Consider the following 20,424-nt stretch of genomic DNA (forward strand, 5'->3'; position numbering starts at 1 on the left):
CATATCTCCCTCCAGTGACTCTAGCAGGGAGGACAGACGTGGCAGTTTGCCATTGCGACAGTCATTCCAGATCCTCTTCCTTTTCTAACCCAGTCACCAGTCTGGGGGACACACCTCCACCCCCTGCCATAACATGCAGTGGCCGAGTTAAGGCAGTGCCAATAGGGGACAAGGATCTCCTTGGACGCAGTGAACTTGGGGGGGGGAGTCACGAGGCGCTCATCCACCCACACCCATGCAGGCCCCACACCCTTGATGGCTCAGGCACGGCAGGTGCAGGCACAGTCGCCCAGGCAGGTTACTGACCAACAGGTGGCACTGGCTGACTCTGAAGATCCGCCTGAGCCAGACAGGGAAGAGGGGGAGCTGTCAGGAGAGGACCTAGAGGTGACCCAGACGCAACCTAGGCTCTTCACCCCAGAAGTTTTTCAACTCCTCCTCTTGAAAGCGCGCAGAGTGCTGCAGTTGCCAGAGACCAAGGTGGGAAGTGAAGCACCCACCCAGTCAGCTTCGGCAGTGCCTAAAAAGGCTTTCCTTTCGATCGACACGAAGCAGGCTACTATTCCTTTCCCCCAGGCATTTGATGATGTGTGGGATGCAGAATGGTCGTCACCATGTAAATCAAAGCTGCCTGGTAAGTGGGCAAAGAAGCATTACGTCTTTGCCGAAAGGATCATGGGACAGCTGTGTTTTCCCACAATGGACCTGCCTACTGCCACCCTCGCATGCTCAGCATGATTCCAGCAGAGGGGGAGGGGGGGCCTAAGGACCAATGCGGCAAGCGGGTTGAAGGGGCTCTTTGCAAGAGTTTTGAAGCAGATGCGGTTGGCTTTAGGGCCGTGGCCATTGCCTCAGTTTTTTCCAGGGCAATCTTTATGTGGGCAGAAGAGTTTATGTGGGCAGAAGAGTTGGGCGCAAGGGACGATGTCCCAAAATTCGTAAAGGATGGTTTAAAGAAAATGGCGTATGCCTCAGCTTTGTCTGCTGATGTATCCATGGATGCCTTACAATTCACGGCACGGTCTATGGCAGCATCTACCGTGGCACGATGCCATATTTGGCTCAGGCAGTGGGCAGGTGGATGCAGGGTCACAGACTCACCTCACTGCCGTACCCTTCTCAGGTTCCAAGCTATTTGGTGAACCCCTGGAGGCTCACCTGGTGGAAACTAGAGACAAAAAGAAAGCACTTCCTATGGCCAAAAAAGAGGAACAGAAGAACAGACAGAACCAGTTTTTTCGTTCCTCGAGACAGCCCTCCAGATTTAGAAGCCAGTCTTCTAGCAAGTTTCGCTGGGGCAAACAAGACAGAGGGGGTGGACGCGCCCCCTCCACAAAATCAGGAGGCACATCCTTCTCCTCAGGGAGGCCACAGAAGGGCACCCAAAAGGGTCCCCCCTCATGACTGGCAGTTTCCAAAGATCTCTTGTGGGGTCAGAGCAAGGCTGCTAGAATTCGCCCCCCCCCCAGTGGAGAGACATCACTTCAGACAACTGGGTGGTGGAGACGGTGTCTATGGGATATGCTATAGAGTTTGTTCACGTTCCACATAACCGGTTTCTACCCACCCGAAGGTCTCGAAAACCAGAGAAACACCGACGTTACCTGGAAGCCATTCAGCACTTCCTGAGCATTCAGGCGATAGAGCCAGTAGCTCCCTCGGAGAGGAAATTAGGAGTTTTATTTAATTTTTTTTCTTAGTAGACAAAAAGAATGGTGATACAAGGGCTATATGAGATCTCAAATGGATCAACAGGTGGGTGGCCAGGAAACATTTCAAAATGGAAACCCTTCGGTCCATAACTGCGGCCCTAAGAAAGGGGGATTGACTGACTTCCATGGACCTCTCCAAGGCGTGTCTGCACATTCCAATTCGCAGGCAGCACAGGCGCTTTCTCCGGTTCTCATATGACAACTGACACTTCCAGTACTGGGTTTGCCCTTCGGCCTTTCCTCAGCACCGAGGGACTTCACCAAGGTGCTGGTAGCCATGGTGGCTCATCTCAGAACAATGGGGATATGTGTACACTCCTACATGGATGACATCCTGGTGAGAGCACCATCTATGGACCAGTCTTGGATAGACACCCATCTCACATTAGCATGGCTCCAGGGGCTGGGTTTTGTGGTAAACTCGAGGAAGAGCATGCTGACCCCATCCCAAACAATTTCTCACTTGGGGGTGGTACTGGACATGTGTCTTTTTCGTATGAGGCTCACCAAAGAAAGGGCACTAAGACTACATCAGTTACTTCTGGAAGCTGCTTCATTCCCTGAAATGGACCTGATAAGACTCCTAGGGTCCATGGTCTTGGCATACAATGTAGTCCCATGGGCTCAATTCCACTCAACAACACTACAACAGCTCTTTCTACCCCACCAGGATACAATTCTACGATGCAGACGCTTGGTCATCATTCCTCTGGCAGTGAGAACAGAGCTTAGGTGGTGGTTGGAGCCCCAGTGGTTGATCCAAGGGGTCAGCCTGGAAGATCCCCCACACATAATCATGACCTCAGATGTGAGTTTGTATGGATGGAGGGCTCACCTGGATCACAATGTAGCACAGGGTATATGGTCAGCAGTGGAAACGGAGCTCAGTATAAATGTATTGGAGTTGCGGGCCATCAGGCTGGGTCTGAAGGCCTTTACATCAGAGATCAAGGGGAAGCACCTCCTGATACGCACAGACAACTCATCTGTGAAAGTTTATGACAACAAACAAGGGGGCATGCGATTGAAGGGTCTGATGATTGAGGTGGAGCTGGCAGCTGAATCCAGCAGTTTTTCAACAGGTGATGTATTGGTGGGGAGAACCGGTAGTAGATCTCTTTGCCCACCCCGAAAATGCACAGCTAGACAGGTTTTTCACAAGAACACCATGTCACCAGGCTCTGGGTACAAACACTGTCGTGATGCAGTGGCTTCATCTTCTGTATGCTTTCCCCCCATTTGGGTTGATACAACGCACAGTCCAGCGGGTTCGGACATTGAGGGCGGAAATTATTCTTGTGGCATCCTATTGGCCACAACATTCTTGGTTTCCGGAGCTACTGAACATGTCAGTCAAGACACCATGGCAGCTGCCAATTCGAACGGATCTTCTGATTCAAGGTCCAGTCTTCTACCGTCGACCAGAGCTGTTCCAGCTAACAGCTTGGAGGCTGAGCGGTTCTGGTTGAGTCACAGGGGATTTAAGGGAAAAGTGCACTCTGCTGGTTATTTCTTAACTCTACACCAGTATTCAAACATGCTGTAACTCTGCTTTATCCCAGCATTCCTAATGTAAAAGCACACAAACTTTTAACAAACTTTGCAGGTGTCTTTGTAGATAAGAAAAAAACTTAAAGGAATATCCCAAACATCCATCGCAGGCAGTGTTGCTTAATGTAACAAAGCTAATGATTAAGATACAATGGCCAACTTATAAACATAATATAAATATACAAACTAGTTATACATTCCTACACAAATAACTTCTAGTTCATCACCATCCACTTCACATCTTCATTAAGACCTATTGGTACTTTTGTATTAAGTGTGTAGATCCAAAATAGTTCTCTTTGGAAAACAAAAATGGACTGCCTTGAAGTCGATTCCGACTTATAGCAACCCTGTGAATAGGATTTTCATGGTAAGCGGTATTCAGATGTGGTTTACCATTGCTTTCCTCTGAGGCTGAGAGGTAGTGACTGGCCCAAAGTCACCCAGTGAGCTTCATGGCTGTGTGGGGATTCGAACCCTGGTCTCCCAGGTTGTAGTCCGACACCTTAACCACTACAACACACTGGCTTAGCAAAGATATTTCCATATCTATATCATAGGCAGTTTTGAGTCTGTCTAGCAAATTTAGGGAAGGGGAAGTGGTACCAGAGATCATATCACAAACATACGTTGGATAATGGAACAGACCAAGGAATTTCAGAAGGAAATCACCCTGTGCTTTATAGATTACAACAAAGCCTTTGACTATGTAGATCATGAAAAATTATGGAATGCTTTAAAAGAAATGGTGGTGCCACAGCATCTGATTGTCCTGATGCGCAACCTATATTCTGGACAAGAGGCTACTGTAAGGACAGAATATAGAGAAACTGATTGGTTCTCAATTGGAAAGGGTGTGAGACGCGTGTATTTATCACCCTATTTATTTATTCATTATTTGATTTATATCCTGCCCTTCCTCCCAGCAGGAGGATTATTTGTTTAATCTATACACAGAACATATCATACAGAAAGCGGGATTGGACCAAGATGACGGAGGTGTGAAAATTGGAGGGAGAAATGTCAGTAATTTAAAATATGCGGATGATACCATACTACTAGCAGAAACCAGTAATGATTTGAAACAAATGCTGTTGAAAGTTAAAGAGGAAAGCACACAAGCAGGACTACAGCTGAATGTCAAGAAGGCTAAAGTAATTGCAACAGAAGATTTATGTAACTTTAAAGTTAACAACGAGGACATTGAACTTATCAAGGATTATCAATACTTTGCCACAGTCATTAATCAAAATGGAGACAATAGTTAAGAAATTAGAAGAAGGCTAGGACTGGGGAAGTCAGGTATGAGAGAATTAGAAAAGGTCCTCTGTGAAAAAAGCGGATAAGAGAAAAATCAACTCATTTAAAATGTGGTGTTGGAGGAGAGCTTTGCGCATAACGTGGACTGTGAAAAAGACAAATAATTGGGTGTTAGAACAAATTAAACCAGAACTATCATTAGAAGCTAAAATGTTGAAACTGAGGTTATCATACTTTGGACACATCATGAGAAGACATGATTCACTAGAAAAGACAATAATGCTTGGAAAAACAGAAGGGAGTAGAAAAAGAGGAAGACCAAACAAGAGATGGATTGATTCCATAAAGGAAGCCACAGACCTGAACTTGCAAGATCTCAACAGGGTGGTTTATAACAAACTCTATTGGGGTCATCTGAGTCATAGGGTTGCCATAAGTCATAATCAACTTGAAGACATATAACAGTAATAGTAGCAGCAGCAGCAGCAGCAGCAGCAAATTTAGAACTGTATTATTTGTCTAATCAAATAAGGCATATGATTTCGTTTATGTTGGAAGATAGCAATAAGTGGGTACTAACTGAAAACAAAAGTTAGGATGGTGTCCTGTTATCCTCATACTCTGGTAAGCAAAAGCTTAAAGGGGTGAAATTTTATTTATTAATTATTTAATTTGTATCCCGCCCTTCCTCCCAGCAGGAGCCCAGGGCGGCAAACAAAGTGCTAAAAACACTCTAAAACATCATAAAAACAGATCTTAAAATACATTAGAACAAAACAACGTTAGAAACATTTTAAAAAAACAACTTTAAAAAAGGGTTAAAAACATTATTAAAACACATATCAAGCGGCGGTAACGCAGCTGAAGCTCTGCTCACGGCCGGAATTTGATTCTGACTAAAAGAGGAAGTCGAATCTCCGGTAAAAGGGGTCGAGGTCCACTCAGCCTTCCATCCATCCGTGGTCGGTAAACGGCATATGCTGGGGGGTAAAGAAAGGCCAGGGAAGGAACTGGCAATCCCACCCCATATATATGGCCTGCCTAGTAAACGTCACACTATAAGTGCGGGGACACCTTTACCTTTTTTTAACACAGATGCAGACTGGGATAGGTCTCAACTTAAAAGGCTTGTTGAAAGAGGAAAGTCTTCAAAAGGCGCCGAAAAGATAGTAGAGGTGGCACCTGCCTAATATTCAAAGGGAGGGAATTCCACTGGGTAGGTGCTGCCACACTAAAGATCCGTTTCCTATATTGTGCAGAACAAATCTCCTGATAAGATGGTATCTGCAGGAGGCCCTCACCTGCAGAGCGCAGTGATTGACTGGGTATATAAGGGGTAAGATGGTCTTTCAGGTATCCTGGTCCCGAGCTGAAATTGCAAAATAGGTTTGCTGAAACTATGTTTAATAGATGGGAAATGAAGATATATTGACATCAACAATGTCACCATTAATTTCCCTGGTGCCCTACCCCAGTTTTCACAATAAATGCCAAATATATGGTATTAGAGGGTGGTGTGCCACAGGACTTTATCATATGAAAGAGATTTATGTAAATGGTAATCTTATTTAGGAGGGGGAGATAAGGAAAAGATTGGGACAGATTGACCTTACATGGATACTATAGAGACAGTTAAAAACTTTTTAAATGATATGGGAAGTAAAAAAAACCAAAATTGACTTGCTTTAAGGAATTAGTGATGTACACAGAGAGTGATTCAAAGGGGTTAATCTCGGCAATACATAAAATAATGTTAAATGTATCCTATAACTGGATGGAAAGTTTGAAAACATGTTGGGAACATGAATTACAGATAGAAAAAGATACAGGGGACTGGAGGATGCAGTGGGTAAAACCTGCATATAGGTCAATTGCAGTTAGAAATCAGGAAGTTTTCCTAAAAATAATTACTGGTGGCATTTGACCCCACGAAAATTATCATTATCATTATCAAGCTTGTCAACAAATTGTTGGAGAGGCTGTAATATGATGGGTATGTATTTACATCTTTGGGAATGCCCCAGAGTACAAATATTTTGGACCAACATATTCCAGGAAATGAACAAAATAACAAATCAACAAGTTAATGCTATTCCACTATTGGCTATCCTAAGTTTGTTCATAGACAATGATTCAGATCTGCAAAATAATGCATTGGTTACACATTTCCTACATGTGGCATTGTTTCATAGTGGCACAATTTTGGAAGGACCTGTCTGGAGCTAACATAGAATACTGGCATATGCGGGTCTGGAATGAAGTATTCTTAGATAAATTAACCCAAAAATCTCACTTTTACGTCGACATCTAGTTAATTTTTTTTTGGTACTTGGTATGATTTTGTACAATACATGAACCAGGAAGAACATGATCAAGTTCCTTTGCCACCATATAGATGGGTATGGTTTCTTTCAGTGGGTCTTTCCCCTTCTCTTTTCTAGTTTATCCCATGTCCAAAAAGAAAAGCGAAAGAATAAGCACAAGTAGGTTAAGCAATATACTGACAATTGTAAGTGAAAATATCCTGGCTTTAAAAGTTTAATTCCATAAATGCTCTGTAATGCCAACTAATATGACTTCATCTTAAATTATTTTTGAGTCTTTAGGTTTGCTAATGTTGTATGATTTATATATGATGTTTTGGTGTTTGATTATGTTAAATTTTGTAAAATTAATAAAGATGTATTATCAACACAACTGTGCTGTTTGTACATGACATGTTGATAATTGCATTTTATATTTGAACAAGATGTCCTGATGCTGTTTAACATATGTATTAAGCCCTTGGGAACAGTCATCAGGAGATAATGGGGCAAGGTGTTAGCAGTATGCCAATGATACCCAGCTCTGTTTCTCTATAACATCTGAATCGGGAGAGGCTGTGTAATCCCTGGACCACTGCCTGGACTCAGTGGTGGGCTGGATGAGGGCCAATAAACTAGGTATGAATCCTAGCAAGATGGAGGCATTGTGGATTGTTGGTTCCCAGGTTTGGATAATTGGTCAGTTGCCTGCTTTGGGTGGGGTCATAGTCCCTCTGAAAGAGCCGGTTTGTAGTCTGGGGGGTGCTCCTGGATCCATCTTTGTTGCTAGAGGCCCTGGTGACCTCAGTAGCTAGGAGTGACTTTTACCAGCTGGTAAAGACGGCTGTGGCTGTTTCTGGACTGGGATATAGCCTGACCACTGTTGTCCATGCACTGGTAACCTCCAGGCTGGATTACTGTAATGTGCTCTATGTGGAGCTGCCTTTGAGGTTGGTCCGGCAGCTGCAGCTGGGGGGAAGTGCAGTGGCACAACTGCTCACTGGGGCAGGGTATTGGCAGCATGTCACCCCACTGCTGAAAGAATTGCACTGGCTGCCCATTAATTCCGGGCTAAGTTCAAGGTTCTGATTTTGGTATACAAAGCCCTATACAGGTTGAGACCAGGATACCTGAAGATTGTCTTATCTCTTATATACCCAGTCTATCACTGCACTGTGCAGGTGAGGGCCTCCCGCAGATACCATCGTATCAGGAATTCTGTTCTGCACAACATAGGAAATGAACCTTTAGTGTAGTGGCACCTACCCTTTGGAATTCCCTCCCCTTAAATATTAGAGAGGTGCCATCTCTGTTATCTTTTTGGAGCCTGCTGAAGACCTTCCTCTTTCAACAAGCCTTTTAAGTAGAGACCTTTTATCAGTCTGCATCTGTGTTGGAATTTGCTTTTTAAGATGTTTTTAAAGCTTTTTTTCAAAGATGTTTTGTTTTAATATATTTTAATGTTTGTTTTTATGATGTTTTAGAGTGTTTTTAGTGTTTTTATTTGCTGCCCTGAGCTCCTTATGGGGGGAAGGGCAGGATATAAATTTAATAAATAGTTTATAATAATAAATAAGAGGAAGATGAAAAATCAAATGCATCGTTTTCCCAGAACATTTCACATAAGGCCGAGATGGGAAGTGCACATATAGGCAGCCGTCAGCAGAGAAGCTGGTAGTTGTGGTAAAATTCTTGTGTACAGATTTTGGGGGACAAGCTCATGCGGTGCAACCCCAGCTTAAGCAGTTTCTGTGAATTGGAAATAGTTATTGGGGTTGAAAATCTGCATCTGTTTTACCTTTCCTGGGCTTAGACTAAGAATAATAGTGGTTTGACAACATGAATTTCTGCATATACCGTATAAAATGAGGCTTTCTTGAAATGAGGTTTCTTTGACATCTCAAGTGTACATATTTAAAACCTTATTTTGTCAGTTTTTTGCATAATGAATTTACAATTTAATTTAATTCATATATATGAGAATTGTAATTTTAATGTAAAATAGGATAATTTATAAGAAAATTCTATATAAAATATAATCTATATATTGCATTATAACACCAGTGTAAAACAATTCCAGATTGTTTTTTCATTTCATGTATTTTAATAAAAGGAGACCAAAGGTTCTCAAAATTGTTCATTACTTTGTCTTCCTTCTCTTAATCTTATCACTTCAGTTACGTTTTTGTCATTGTGGCAACATAACATATTTTATTAAGCCATTCTCGTTGACTCAGAACTATCTAAGTGCACCATTTGGCTATTATCAATGTTTTTGCTGCAGTTAGACTCAAATTAAATTGTAACGTTCAACTCTTGCTTCCTCTTTAAGATATCAAAAATAATTTGTAAGGGGTTCATTGATATGTGATACCCAATTATTACTGAATAATATTCCTCCCACTTTTTTTAATCTTGCACATTTATTTGCCCCACATTTCCAGCACATTTTGCTATCATGTAGGTATATTTTGTCAGTTTTATGTTAGCCCCCCCCCCATTCCAGCATACAGCGATTGTTTCTAGATTTGCCTTCTTGAACTTCATTTCTGTTCAAAGGTTTACACTGTTAGTAAATAGAAATAATTAGTAATTAGGGGTTGTATCCAGTGAAGTTGTCCTGTTAGTACAAGAATTTCCTCCTGCACAATAGGAGTTCCTTTTTGTCCCCATTCCCCAGATCTGCTCCGGAGGGTTGGGGGAACCCCCAGAACAGATTTGGAGTGGGGGGCGGGGAGAGAAAGTCCACTTGTGCAGACAGAAATCGTTGTGCTAATGAGATGACTTGTTGGATACAACTTGATCTTTTTATTAGCTCTATAATAATTGCAATCTTTTTGTAATATAATTGGCTGGCAACATAAAGAATACTAGAACACAATCCTGTTTTTCAGTTCTCTTAAAGATAATACTTAGTTTATATCCTAGGCAAGCCTTGGGCTATTGTGCTTCCCCTTGTCTCCTCCAGCTTTTGTGTTTGCTTTTGATTAACTGTAACTTTTGAAGTATGAACTCAGTAAACTTTCTTCTACTAATTATTTACCAATTGGTTAACTCTGCTATTAGAATGATAAATTTTTATTGTATTAGCCATCATACACCATAGCAGTTTTCTACAAACGAAATGCAAGGTACAAAATACCCGTAATATAAATACAGGATATAAAAGCAACAACATTCTCTCTGCATACAATTTAGTTAAATATCGTTGAAAACTGAAATAGAATACACTATAATGTAAATTGTTCTTATGCCTAAAAATTAACCTTTCTGTCTGTTTCTTCGCCTCTCTTAATTTTTCAACAGGCCACTCCATCAGAACCTCTGATGAGCTTTGACTTAGTGTAACTACTAACACTAGATGGGTTTATTTCTTCTCTCTTTTTTCAGATGGACTTTCTGGCAGGGACCAGCCAGTAGAATTGCTAAATCCAGCCAGAGTAAACCATATGCCAAGTTCTGGTAAGAGATAAAACTAATATTAGTTGTGAGAGTGCCAAATGTGAGAGTGTTTCTGACATTCTATAGGGGGCAGGAGATCTGTACCTTTTATACTTTTGGAAGCATTTGAAGTACAGATTGTTTGTAATATTTAGTATTAACAACTGTAGAGAAAAATAAGAATTAGCAATGGAAATAGGGAAGGCACTAAAGGAAGTAAATAAAGCAAGACTGAGGCCAGATAGCATTGCTAATTCTATATTAACCTTGGATTTTTTGGTGATGCCTCAACTTCTTCACACTGCAAGTTATTGTGAGTCCTCGCTTCTCTAAATATGGCTCCCATCTGTCAGCATTGTTTGTTTGTGTGCATGTGCCTGCATGTATTTGTGACATGATGCCTATTGTTTGAAAGAAGGTGTGACATAATGCAACACAAATGTGTCTTTTGTTGTGTATGCAAATATCAGGCAGACAGTAAATATAGCAGTTCCCCAGTTACATGGAACTATGCGGAAACCAACTTGTCCCACTCTTCATATGATGTATATTTTCCTACAGGGAGGTTAAGAAAAAGTAGCATATCACCATCAGTCATATTTGGGTTTGCAAACAGTTTTTTAAGCAATTTTGGGTTTTGATTTACTAGTTATTTTAGTTTATTTTAAGGAGAAGGGCTGAGGTATTTGAACTTACAAGTGGTTATATTCTGAAAGCTCTGGGAAGGAAACTTTCAACAAGAATGTTTTTTAGTCTCCAGCGTATCAGTATTGAATGTTGTTAAAGTGATACAGAAAGAAGAGCTCCTTTAATAAAACTGTTATGGGTTTCTGTTCATGGATAGTGTTAAGAAATTAAAATGCTGTTTTTAGCATCACTTGCAAAAACACCTTCAGTACCTTGTGAGTCACGTCGCTTCCAGCAAATAATCCCCACCATCCTGGGAAGTATAACAAGTTCTCTGTTATCACTGTATTCTGTCTATTTTGAGTGATAGGGATCTTTGGTACTGCCAAGCTTAAAAGTGCAATATCATTCATGGTCTGTTTCCTGAAATAATGAGAAAAGTATGAATTTTAAAATCTAAAATAATCTGAGGTCCTTTTTTTAAAGTGCTATGGTCCATGCAAACATTTGTTAAAACATACAAGAGAATCATTTAAGCTATTACAAGTGGCATTTGACTTCAGACAGGCTGTTTAGAATATATAGAAAATACACAATGCTGAAGGCATGCTCAATATGTTTATTTCTACCACATATGGTGGAGTTTCCAAAAAGTTAACTTGTTTTGGAAAAGATATTAACTATCCATTAAAGCTAATACTAGGTTATAGAATATCACTAGATCCTCTTGTGATGTTAGGTTAGTTGAATGACACGGTAAAGAAAGAAGATTATGAGCTAGTATGGAACTTACTGATGGCTACCAGAGTTTTGATTGCTACACAGTGGAGAGACAGCGTAACATCAACAAAATGTGTTTGTTAAAATCTGGAGTGTTGTGGAAATTATAGAGCAGAGCTTGGAAAAGTTACTTTTTTGAACTACAACTCCCATCAGCCCAATCCAGTGGCCATGCTGGCTGGGACTGATGGGAGTTGTAGTTCAAAAAAAGTAACTTTTCCAAGCTCTGTTATAGAGTTAATTCAGTGACAGAGTGGGAAGAAAACCCCAAAAGATTTTAAGATAATGTGGCATTGTTTATGAACTTCACGAGGAATAGATATGGATTAGATATTAACGACTATATTTTATTTCAACTAATTAAAAATAGTGTTGAGCTATTATTAATATTTGTATTATGTTTATGTTATCACTGTAGTCTACTCGGTTACATTTGGTGCTATTGGCTGATAATAACCTAGAATTAATTTGTATAAAGAAGTATAAGGATGGAATGATACTGGGTAACTAATAGGATCTTTGAATATTGAGTTGATTGTATAAATATTCTCTCTTCCTTACACTTCATCTCTCTCACACACACACCTGTACCTCATACAGCTTAATTGAACAACTCTTCTTGATTATAAATCTGGATGGAAGTTAAATGTAATTACATGTATATATGCATATATATTAATTTTTCTTTAAATGGCATCATTTGTAAAGCAGCTAAAATTTACTAAATACTGTTAAATGTTTACAAAACAGGATAGTCCCTGCCACAAGTTTGAATGAAACAAGAATAAAATGAGCAAGCTCTGGCACCAATCCTTAGACTTTCATAGTTGCTAAAATACTTATGCTGTTCAACATCCATATGAAGCCATTGGGTAAGGGAAAAAAAGACACTTTGCTGCAAATTAATTAATTCTCTACTCAAATACATTTTTTCCAAAATAGCTTTTAAAATGGTGATGCCCATTAAAATACAGCACATAATACCAATATAAAACACAGCGACAATAAAACCAAAAAAGCCAATCTAAAACCATTAGAGATCCTGTCATATTAAAAAGATCTTCAGTACCCATCTACAGAGACCTCCTTAGGGAGAGGATTCCACAAATGCGATGCCTCCACCGAAAAGGCTCTGGTCATGGTATTTGTCAGTTGGAATCCTTATCCCCTCCCCAGTCTCTCTGTGCAAATCGTCCATCAGAATGTTGACCAAAATGGCACATTTGATATTGAGTGATATAGTTATTAAAATTCTCTGCATTCAGGTTAAGTATTTTTGGAGGGATTCCAGCACTGGTTCCTTTAATATGTTCAACCTTGTTCTCACTCAGTTGGCTAGATACCCCAGTTTTCCTTACCCTGAACTACCTCCTGTCCTGCTAGACAGTTATTTATGTACAGGAGTACATATTCCTATCTGTAAAACCTTGGATAAAAATACAGATATCTATGTTAGCTCTTAGTTTCTATTTCTAATTCTCCCCCTTGTTTGCTTCAACCCAGAAGTTTTCCTGCTCCATTTTCTGTAGTTTACCTGCCAAGGCTCACCCATCCAACAGTTTTACACCTGTCTCTTTTTTTTGTTCTTCTGTTCCCCCCAGATCAAATAGTCAAGTCTACACAAATGTTTTTAATAGCCCTAAGGTAGATGAATAAAAAATGGTTCAAATTCTGTCATATATACCTGAATCCTAGTAATTTTCAATGAAATAAAATTATTCTAATGCGTGGTCCTAGTAGCAAAAAAGTTTCATTTATACTTGGCCATACACCAACTTCGTTTTGTTTTACTTCTAAGGTAGGGTGGGGAAGTGGATCTGGCCAACAGGCTGTATTCTTATCTTCCTCCCTGGCAGGCTGCTCACCTGTCAGACACCTTACATCACAATTATGTTGCATGGACAATCAGCAATCATGGCTTGCCAAGAACCTCATATGGAGCTCTGCAATCCCCAACTGTCAATTGACTGTCAGTGCTTGCAAGCTCCCTTTGGCCTATTCGATTCTTTATCTGTCCAACACTCTGTACACTGTAGGTGTAGGTAGGTGATGTCAGGTGGAGGGCAAATAGCCATGGCTTGGCCAAATGGGGAGGCCTGGCAGGCCCAATTAGGCCCACAGGTCAGAGTGAGTTACCCCCATTCTAAGGCTACAGTCATGTGTTGTTACTTGGGGACAAGCTCCATTAAAGTCAGTGAGAACACATTTTTGAGTAAGCATGCTATTAATTAGTTTAGTGAAGCTGCAGTGATAAGAATGTGTTCATACATAAGCTGCAGTCCTTTGCCCACTTACTTTCCTAATTCATGGAAAAGTTGCATATTCCTGCACCTCACTGTTTACAAGCTCTGAAGTGATACTTCATACTGAAGAATTTTAATAACTTGCTGTTACCTAAAAATGCAAATTGGGGGGAGGGAGGAAAAATAATTCCCTGCCATGGATTCAGTGGCCGGCCTTGGACTAATCACATATTATTCTTTCCCAATGGGTGATAAGGAAAATATGAGCATTACGGGAATACCCCGCATTAACGTACGCAACGGGTCCAGAGCGAGTACATAAACCGAAAATGTACTTAAAGTGAAGCACTACCATTTTTCACTTGCGCTGCCACTGTGCCACCTCTTCACGCGGAGCCTCAAAGCCCCGCGCTAAAGCCTCTGCTGCTGCGCCTCCCAGCTGATCACGATTGTGCCTCCCAGCTGATTCGCGGTTGTGCGATCGGGTCTCTTTCCACCACCCCACACCGAAAGAACAGGCCACAACCAAAGGTTAAGTGTCTGTTCTTGCGAAGCGAGCGTACATAAACGGGAATGGTGCTACTGTAAGTATGTCTGTACTCGTGAGTGTCCTTAAAGTGAAGGTCCTTATAGCGGGGTATTCCTGTAATTGCCTTTGATCATATTTGTACAGCTCCACTGATCATTTTTAGATTTGAAGTTGGGCTTTCTGATCTGTAGTAACTTGTATGTAGGTTTGTATTTGTATGTAGCTCCCAGAGTGGCTTGGATGCAGTAGAGAGTTGACGAGTGACCATTTTTTGGTCTGGCACTGGCTGATGGTTGTTAAGAGTTCTATTTCTTTTTTAAAACTAGATCAGTCAAGCTTGAAATCTGCTGTAGACAGCAACTGAACTCGTGAGACTCTGTGAAATACGAAAGCATTATTTTGCATCTCATATGAGGAAGAGAATGTTTGAAGCTAAGGCTTGCTCACAATGGGTACAGTTCTGGACACTGAGTATGATCTGGCTCATACCAAAGTCTGTCAAGCCTTTAGGAGTGTACATAGTGTAATTCAAACTGCTAAATAGTATTTTAGTCTGTTGAGCCAGGATTGAAATCTGCTAGATGAAAGCTGTTTGCAGATGTCGCTGACGCCTAGATCTGATGCAAATTGTGGGCCAGTTTGCATGTTAACAGTAAACCTTGCTTTAATGTTGAGGTGGGGTACCTATGACCTTCTAGAGGTTACTGGGCTCCCAGTTCTCATCATCTCCAACCAGCAATGATCAGGGGTGATGTGAAGAAAGACTTCTGCCACATTTACTGTACCCAAATATAGCCCACAGCCCTAAAATGAATATAGGCCACAGCCCTAAAATGAGATCTCTTTGAAAGGAATATATTTATAGGTATACACTGAAAAAGAATTAACAGAAAAATATTTTTAAACTCTTAAAAAAATTAATTTTAAGAACTGATGAGGTTTCAATAGGATGTATAGGCAGTGTGTAAGTAAGAGCTCAGGAGGTGCATCAATCAGATGTGTAGTGAATGTATACTAATACAGGAGGAAACAGCCAAGTGAATAATGTAATTCCAAGGGGGGGGGCGGTCAAATAAGGAGAATTAATTACAATCTGATAATTAAGGGCAAACCTGGAGGAACAATCAATTGTACAAAGCATTACAGGGGAACATATAAAGTAAAATAAAATGCCAAAAGAGAAAGGCACAGGGCATCCCCAACTACCTGAAAGTAGCGTTTTTAAAGGAAACCCCTTCTCAGGCCACATCTTCAAATCACCCAAAGCGAAGCAGCAACGTGCCTCACTAAAGAATAGCCAAAGAAATGGAAAATATCAGCTGTGGGCTAGGAATTCCTCCCCACCCAACTGCTGCTACTTTAAAGGCCCCTACCAGCCTGAAGCCTGCTCTAGCCCTCCCCTCACGCACGGCACACCAAAAACAAAATGGCAGCTGGCAGGAACAAAGGTAGCTGAGAGACTTCTCTAGAGAGATGTAATTATAGGCCACACTCAGGTTTCATACAAACCTATTTTTGGGGGGTGAGAGTGTGGCTATATGCAAGTGAATATGATGCTTTGTGTTTTGTGAATCCTGGCGTGTAGGACCCAAAGATCATGGATTAAAACAAACTCTGGTAAGTTTCAGAACAAGTCAGTGTTAAACCATGGGTTGCGCAGCTTGTTTATTGAACCATCCAGAGTTTATTTTTAAAGTGTGATTTATGGTTCAAATGTAAGAAGTTGTAGAAACGGAAAGAAATGTCAGAAGACTTTCTCCCAGTTGTACAGCAGAAGGAGGGGGAACACGTGTGCCTGAGGCTTTGCTTATGCTCATTCTAACATGCGTATTGTGATGTACCATGATTTAGTATTGTACATGAACCAGCTGATAGGCTGTCTGCACAAGCAAAAAGAAGTTGTAGTAAGCTTTGGACTTCTGGGTTCCCCATTCCTCGTTCTGTGCATCATACCTCCATCAGATGAGTTCTCTGAGGAGGATGAGAAGCAGGGGATTGGCACAGCAGACCCAGGAGAGGGAACAAGCAGACTCACCCAAGATGCAGCTCCAGACCTCCCACTCCTGGACGGTGTTCAGGATACATCTGGAGCCCCTCAGTCAGACTCAGAGAGTGGACAGGAGGCCCCTCTGCTCCCTGCAGAGTGAAGATGCCTGTGAGTAGCAGAGCAACGCAGGTATTCTGGCCGTTTAAAGCTAAAAGTCTTGGGAGTCGGAGGGCTGATTGCGGGCACCTGAACCAGGGAGGGGAGCTTAAAAGGCAGCGAGAGGCCTTTTGCTCTCTGCTGGAAGCAACGTCTGGACTCCAGCGTGCCAAACCCTGTTGTGTCTTGAAACCCGGATTGTCTTGTTGGAATATTGAACCATCAATTTGCTATTGACTTTGCATATGGAAGATGAACTGAGACCTCTCGTCCCCCTCCCTTGCTTATCCACATTCTCTTCAAGCCAATCTCTGCTTTACAACCAAGCCCCTGCTTAGGCAGCTGCTGGCTAATTGTTTTACTGTGCCATTAATCACCTTGGTGCAGCCGGCAGAGACTGACAGGGATATGGAAGCAACAAACTAGTTAACATCAATTATTCTTAGTTTAAAAGAAGCTAACTTCAAACTATGATTTCTGAAGATGACTTGTTTAAATTCAGCATAGTTTTAACCACAATTCTGCATCTAGATTATATAGCAAGCTGTAGTTAACCAAAAGTGAAAGTGAAAGCTTCTAAACTCCTCCTCCTGTCTGTGGGAAAATGTGCGAGCTCAGGGGTTGCTGCAGCTCATTTCTGTTTGTTCATTGTGCTAAATGATGTTTTTGCATGACATGTAACCCTGATTGGGAGACAGGAAGTATATTGTGGGCTCTCTCCATCATGAGTTTCTCCATCTGTTTAATTATTTTAGAGATAACTTGAGTGCATGTGTAATGCTAACCATGGTTACCCCCCTCCCACCAAGAAAACGGAAGGGACGGGAGAAACTCTCATAGTTGGGAGAAAGGAGTATGCAACTCTGGAGCATGTTCCTGATTTTCTTAAGAAGATTAGGGGATCTGCACGTTATGTCTGTGATGAGTGATGTTTCTGTGAAGGACTGCCAGTTTTTCATTATGATTATGATTTGCAGAATATCCTAGTAACATAAACCATAAAACTTATATATTCTGTTTTAAAGTTCTGCTTGTTTTTTATCTTCTGGTTTGACTCATTAATCTAATTTCATAGCGTTGAACATGTTATAATTATCTCTTACTGAAATGGCCTTTAAAACAAAATGGATAAATATGTTGTGATCTTCAACTATGGCTTGCTGTTATTCCATGTTGAGGTATGTCCTACTACAGCTTAAATAAAAATATAATTCCTGTATCTTGGCACTGCAGTCAGATACTGCAGAAGCTTGTTTCTATAAATAGCTATGATCTCACTGTTTCTTAGCGTTTCAGCAAATTTTGACATTTACTGAAGTGTAGACAGTGAATAATAGAGTGTCAGGAATGTACAGTGTAGTCTTCTAAACAATGACATAGTTAAGTGTGTATTCTTTTCACTCTGACAAATGTTGAGTAGAAGAAAAATTATGCCCAATATACAATTTTTGGAAATGAGATTAACATGGAATTTTTGGAGGTTCATGTTCTAAATGAATTTTGTATTAGTAGATTCTCAAGAGTAAAAAAAGCTTTCCTTTGAATTTATTTTATTATTTCCTTTTGATATATGTTGAGCATGCTTGAGTTGAATACAGTATTTTTCTCATATGATTGTTTGGCAATCATTAACTTGATCTAAAATTCTGAAGAACCTAAAATACATGTTGAGCAAGCATTTAGTATCTGAAATAGCTTCAGGTACACAATGGGAATGTTGCTTATACAAAAGCCCTCTGTCTTTATATCCAGAACATACATGTATTCAAGGGGCTGTTGGATCAGAGCTAGTTTGTTGCATTTTGTTTTATGATGATGAAAAAAATTGAAATACAGTAATAAAGGATCATAGAGGTAGGCAATGGTAAACCACCTCTGAATACTGCTTACCATGAAAACCCTATTCATAGGGTTACCATAAGTCAGAATCGACTTGAAGGCAGTTCATTTTTTCAGTTCATTTTTTTTCAGTAAAGGATCAAAGCTGTTGAGGATCAAATGGGGAAATGCAATATCCAGATTAAGAAAAAAAATATAATACATTGGCTGTTATTAGCATCTTGAACTTGTCAAAATTTCCATACTAGTTATGTTTCAGTACTTTGTAAAAGAATACCAACATTTTAGAAGATCTTTATTAGATATCTGTTCCATTCTATAATCTCTTGTAAGAAGTAATTTTATACATCCATTGTTGGCATAGTGTTGCTTACAATTTAAATATTTGAGCATCTACTAATGTATTTCGTATTAGTTTACAGTATTTGGCTTATATCAAATTCTTACATTTACCCAAAAGTAGCATTACAGGTTGTCTTGCACCACCAGTTAGCAACTCACGCAGTAGGATCTCTCGCCAAGCAATATCTATTATTTTGATTAATTCTCCCTCAAATATTTCTGCATTCCCCACCAAATAAAATTAAACGTAGCTGAATCTTTTTTATGTTTTCAACAATAAATGGTAAAGTGTTAGTTGAAGACTGACTTTTCCTTACCTGTAACACCCATTGAATAGCCTGATCTTCAGATCAGTTAGTTATTCCAGAGAAGCGGTGGAATCTATCTGAAACTGTTTTTCATCTATTTTTAGTAGAACTGTTAGAGTCCTGAAAATTAGCGATTATTTGATAGACTTCTGACAACTGCCCTTTCTGATAGAGGGAGACAATTAATAAATTTTCATTTACACGGTGGTCTAAACTATGTTGGAACATCTTGACATTTAAAAAAACAACTTTTATTTTTGTAAATATTTAAATATGGGAAAAGTGATTCCAGATTGAATTGGTTCTTAATCTATAATAGCTATCCATTCAATAAAGTCGTGCACCTTGAAATAATGATGTTCCAGTCAGATCCCCCTGTTCCCATTCCTCATTTAAGAATAATGTTGCTAGTTGGCAGATCCTGGTGCTAACAATAGCTTTGTGGCAGTTTCTCCTAGTTGCTTCCTGGATTGCATTTGCTTGTCTAACATTTTCTTTAAATAGTCACTCATTCATTTAGTGCAAGTGTTTACTTTAGTTGTCAGCACAATCCTATACGTATTTACTCTCAAGTAAGTCCCATTGAGACTGCTAGGTAAGTGGGCATAGGATTACAGCCTAAATTATCTGGCCACTAAAACATAGCTGTTAATATTTCTGCTTGATTATATTGGCTAGTATTAGATACATCTAACCCTCCTTTCGTCATAATATTTTTGTGGAGCCTTAAAAGTAACTCAATAAATTTGAAACAAAATGAGTATTAATGGGTCAAAAATGGAAATATTGGCTGGGGCCAATGTGAGTAGTAGTCCACAACATCTGGAGGGTCCCATGTTGACTAGCTGTTTTGTAAGCCATGAATGATGGCCAAGTGACCATTTTTTCATCTTGCTGTATTTTTAATGTGCAGGAGTAAAAACTATAATTTCTGTAAGAGCTTGTGTAATTAATACCCATAGATAGCGATGTTAGTATTTTCCCATTTTGCAGCGGTCATTGCTTTTAATTCCAACCTTACCTTGGCATATAAATTTAAGGCCAATATTTCAGACAGGCAGTGCAAACCCCTGCAGGTCTTCTCAGAAATATTTTCCTAGAACTCAGTGGGGTTCACTCTCAGGTAAGGATGTGTAGGATTTCAGCCTCAGTCTAGTTCATTGTATAGCTTGAGCTGTTGCTAAAACTGTGCAAAACAGTAATTTAATTAACTTAATATCTGGCAATCTTCAATTTTTTGGTATGATTATATGGCTGCGTTTGGACATATCACTCAGCACGTAGCTTACTGCTGTATGAATGAGTTGCAGTGAGTCTTAGGCTCATACCCTCCCCTCCCCTCTCCT

The 20,424-nt window shown here is 40.2% G+C and overlaps 1 protein-coding gene across 12 annotated transcripts in view; it reads left to right on the forward strand.

Annotated features, from left to right (window-relative positions):
* The window catches only part of HDAC4 (histone deacetylase 4), a 247,008-nt gene that overhangs the window by 52,924 nt on the left and 173,660 nt on the right, over positions 1-20,424 (forward strand). For 11 of the 12 annotated variants that reach the window (XM_061607760.1, XM_061607759.1, XM_061607768.1 and 8 more), the window contains one exon: positions 10,217-10,288. The exons of the other annotated variant lie outside the window; for it this stretch is intronic. In XM_061607760.1, the coding sequence (XP_061463744.1) occupies positions 10,217-10,288 (72 nt within the window). The remainder of the gene's footprint in view (positions 1-10,216; positions 10,289-20,424) is intronic. 12 annotated transcript variants of the gene reach the window in all.

This window comes from Rhineura floridana, chromosome 2, assembly GCF_030035675.1.
Source record: "Rhineura floridana isolate rRhiFlo1 chromosome 2, rRhiFlo1.hap2, whole genome shotgun sequence".
Classification (NCBI taxonomy): domain Eukaryota; kingdom Metazoa; phylum Chordata; class Lepidosauria; order Squamata; family Rhineuridae; genus Rhineura; species Rhineura floridana.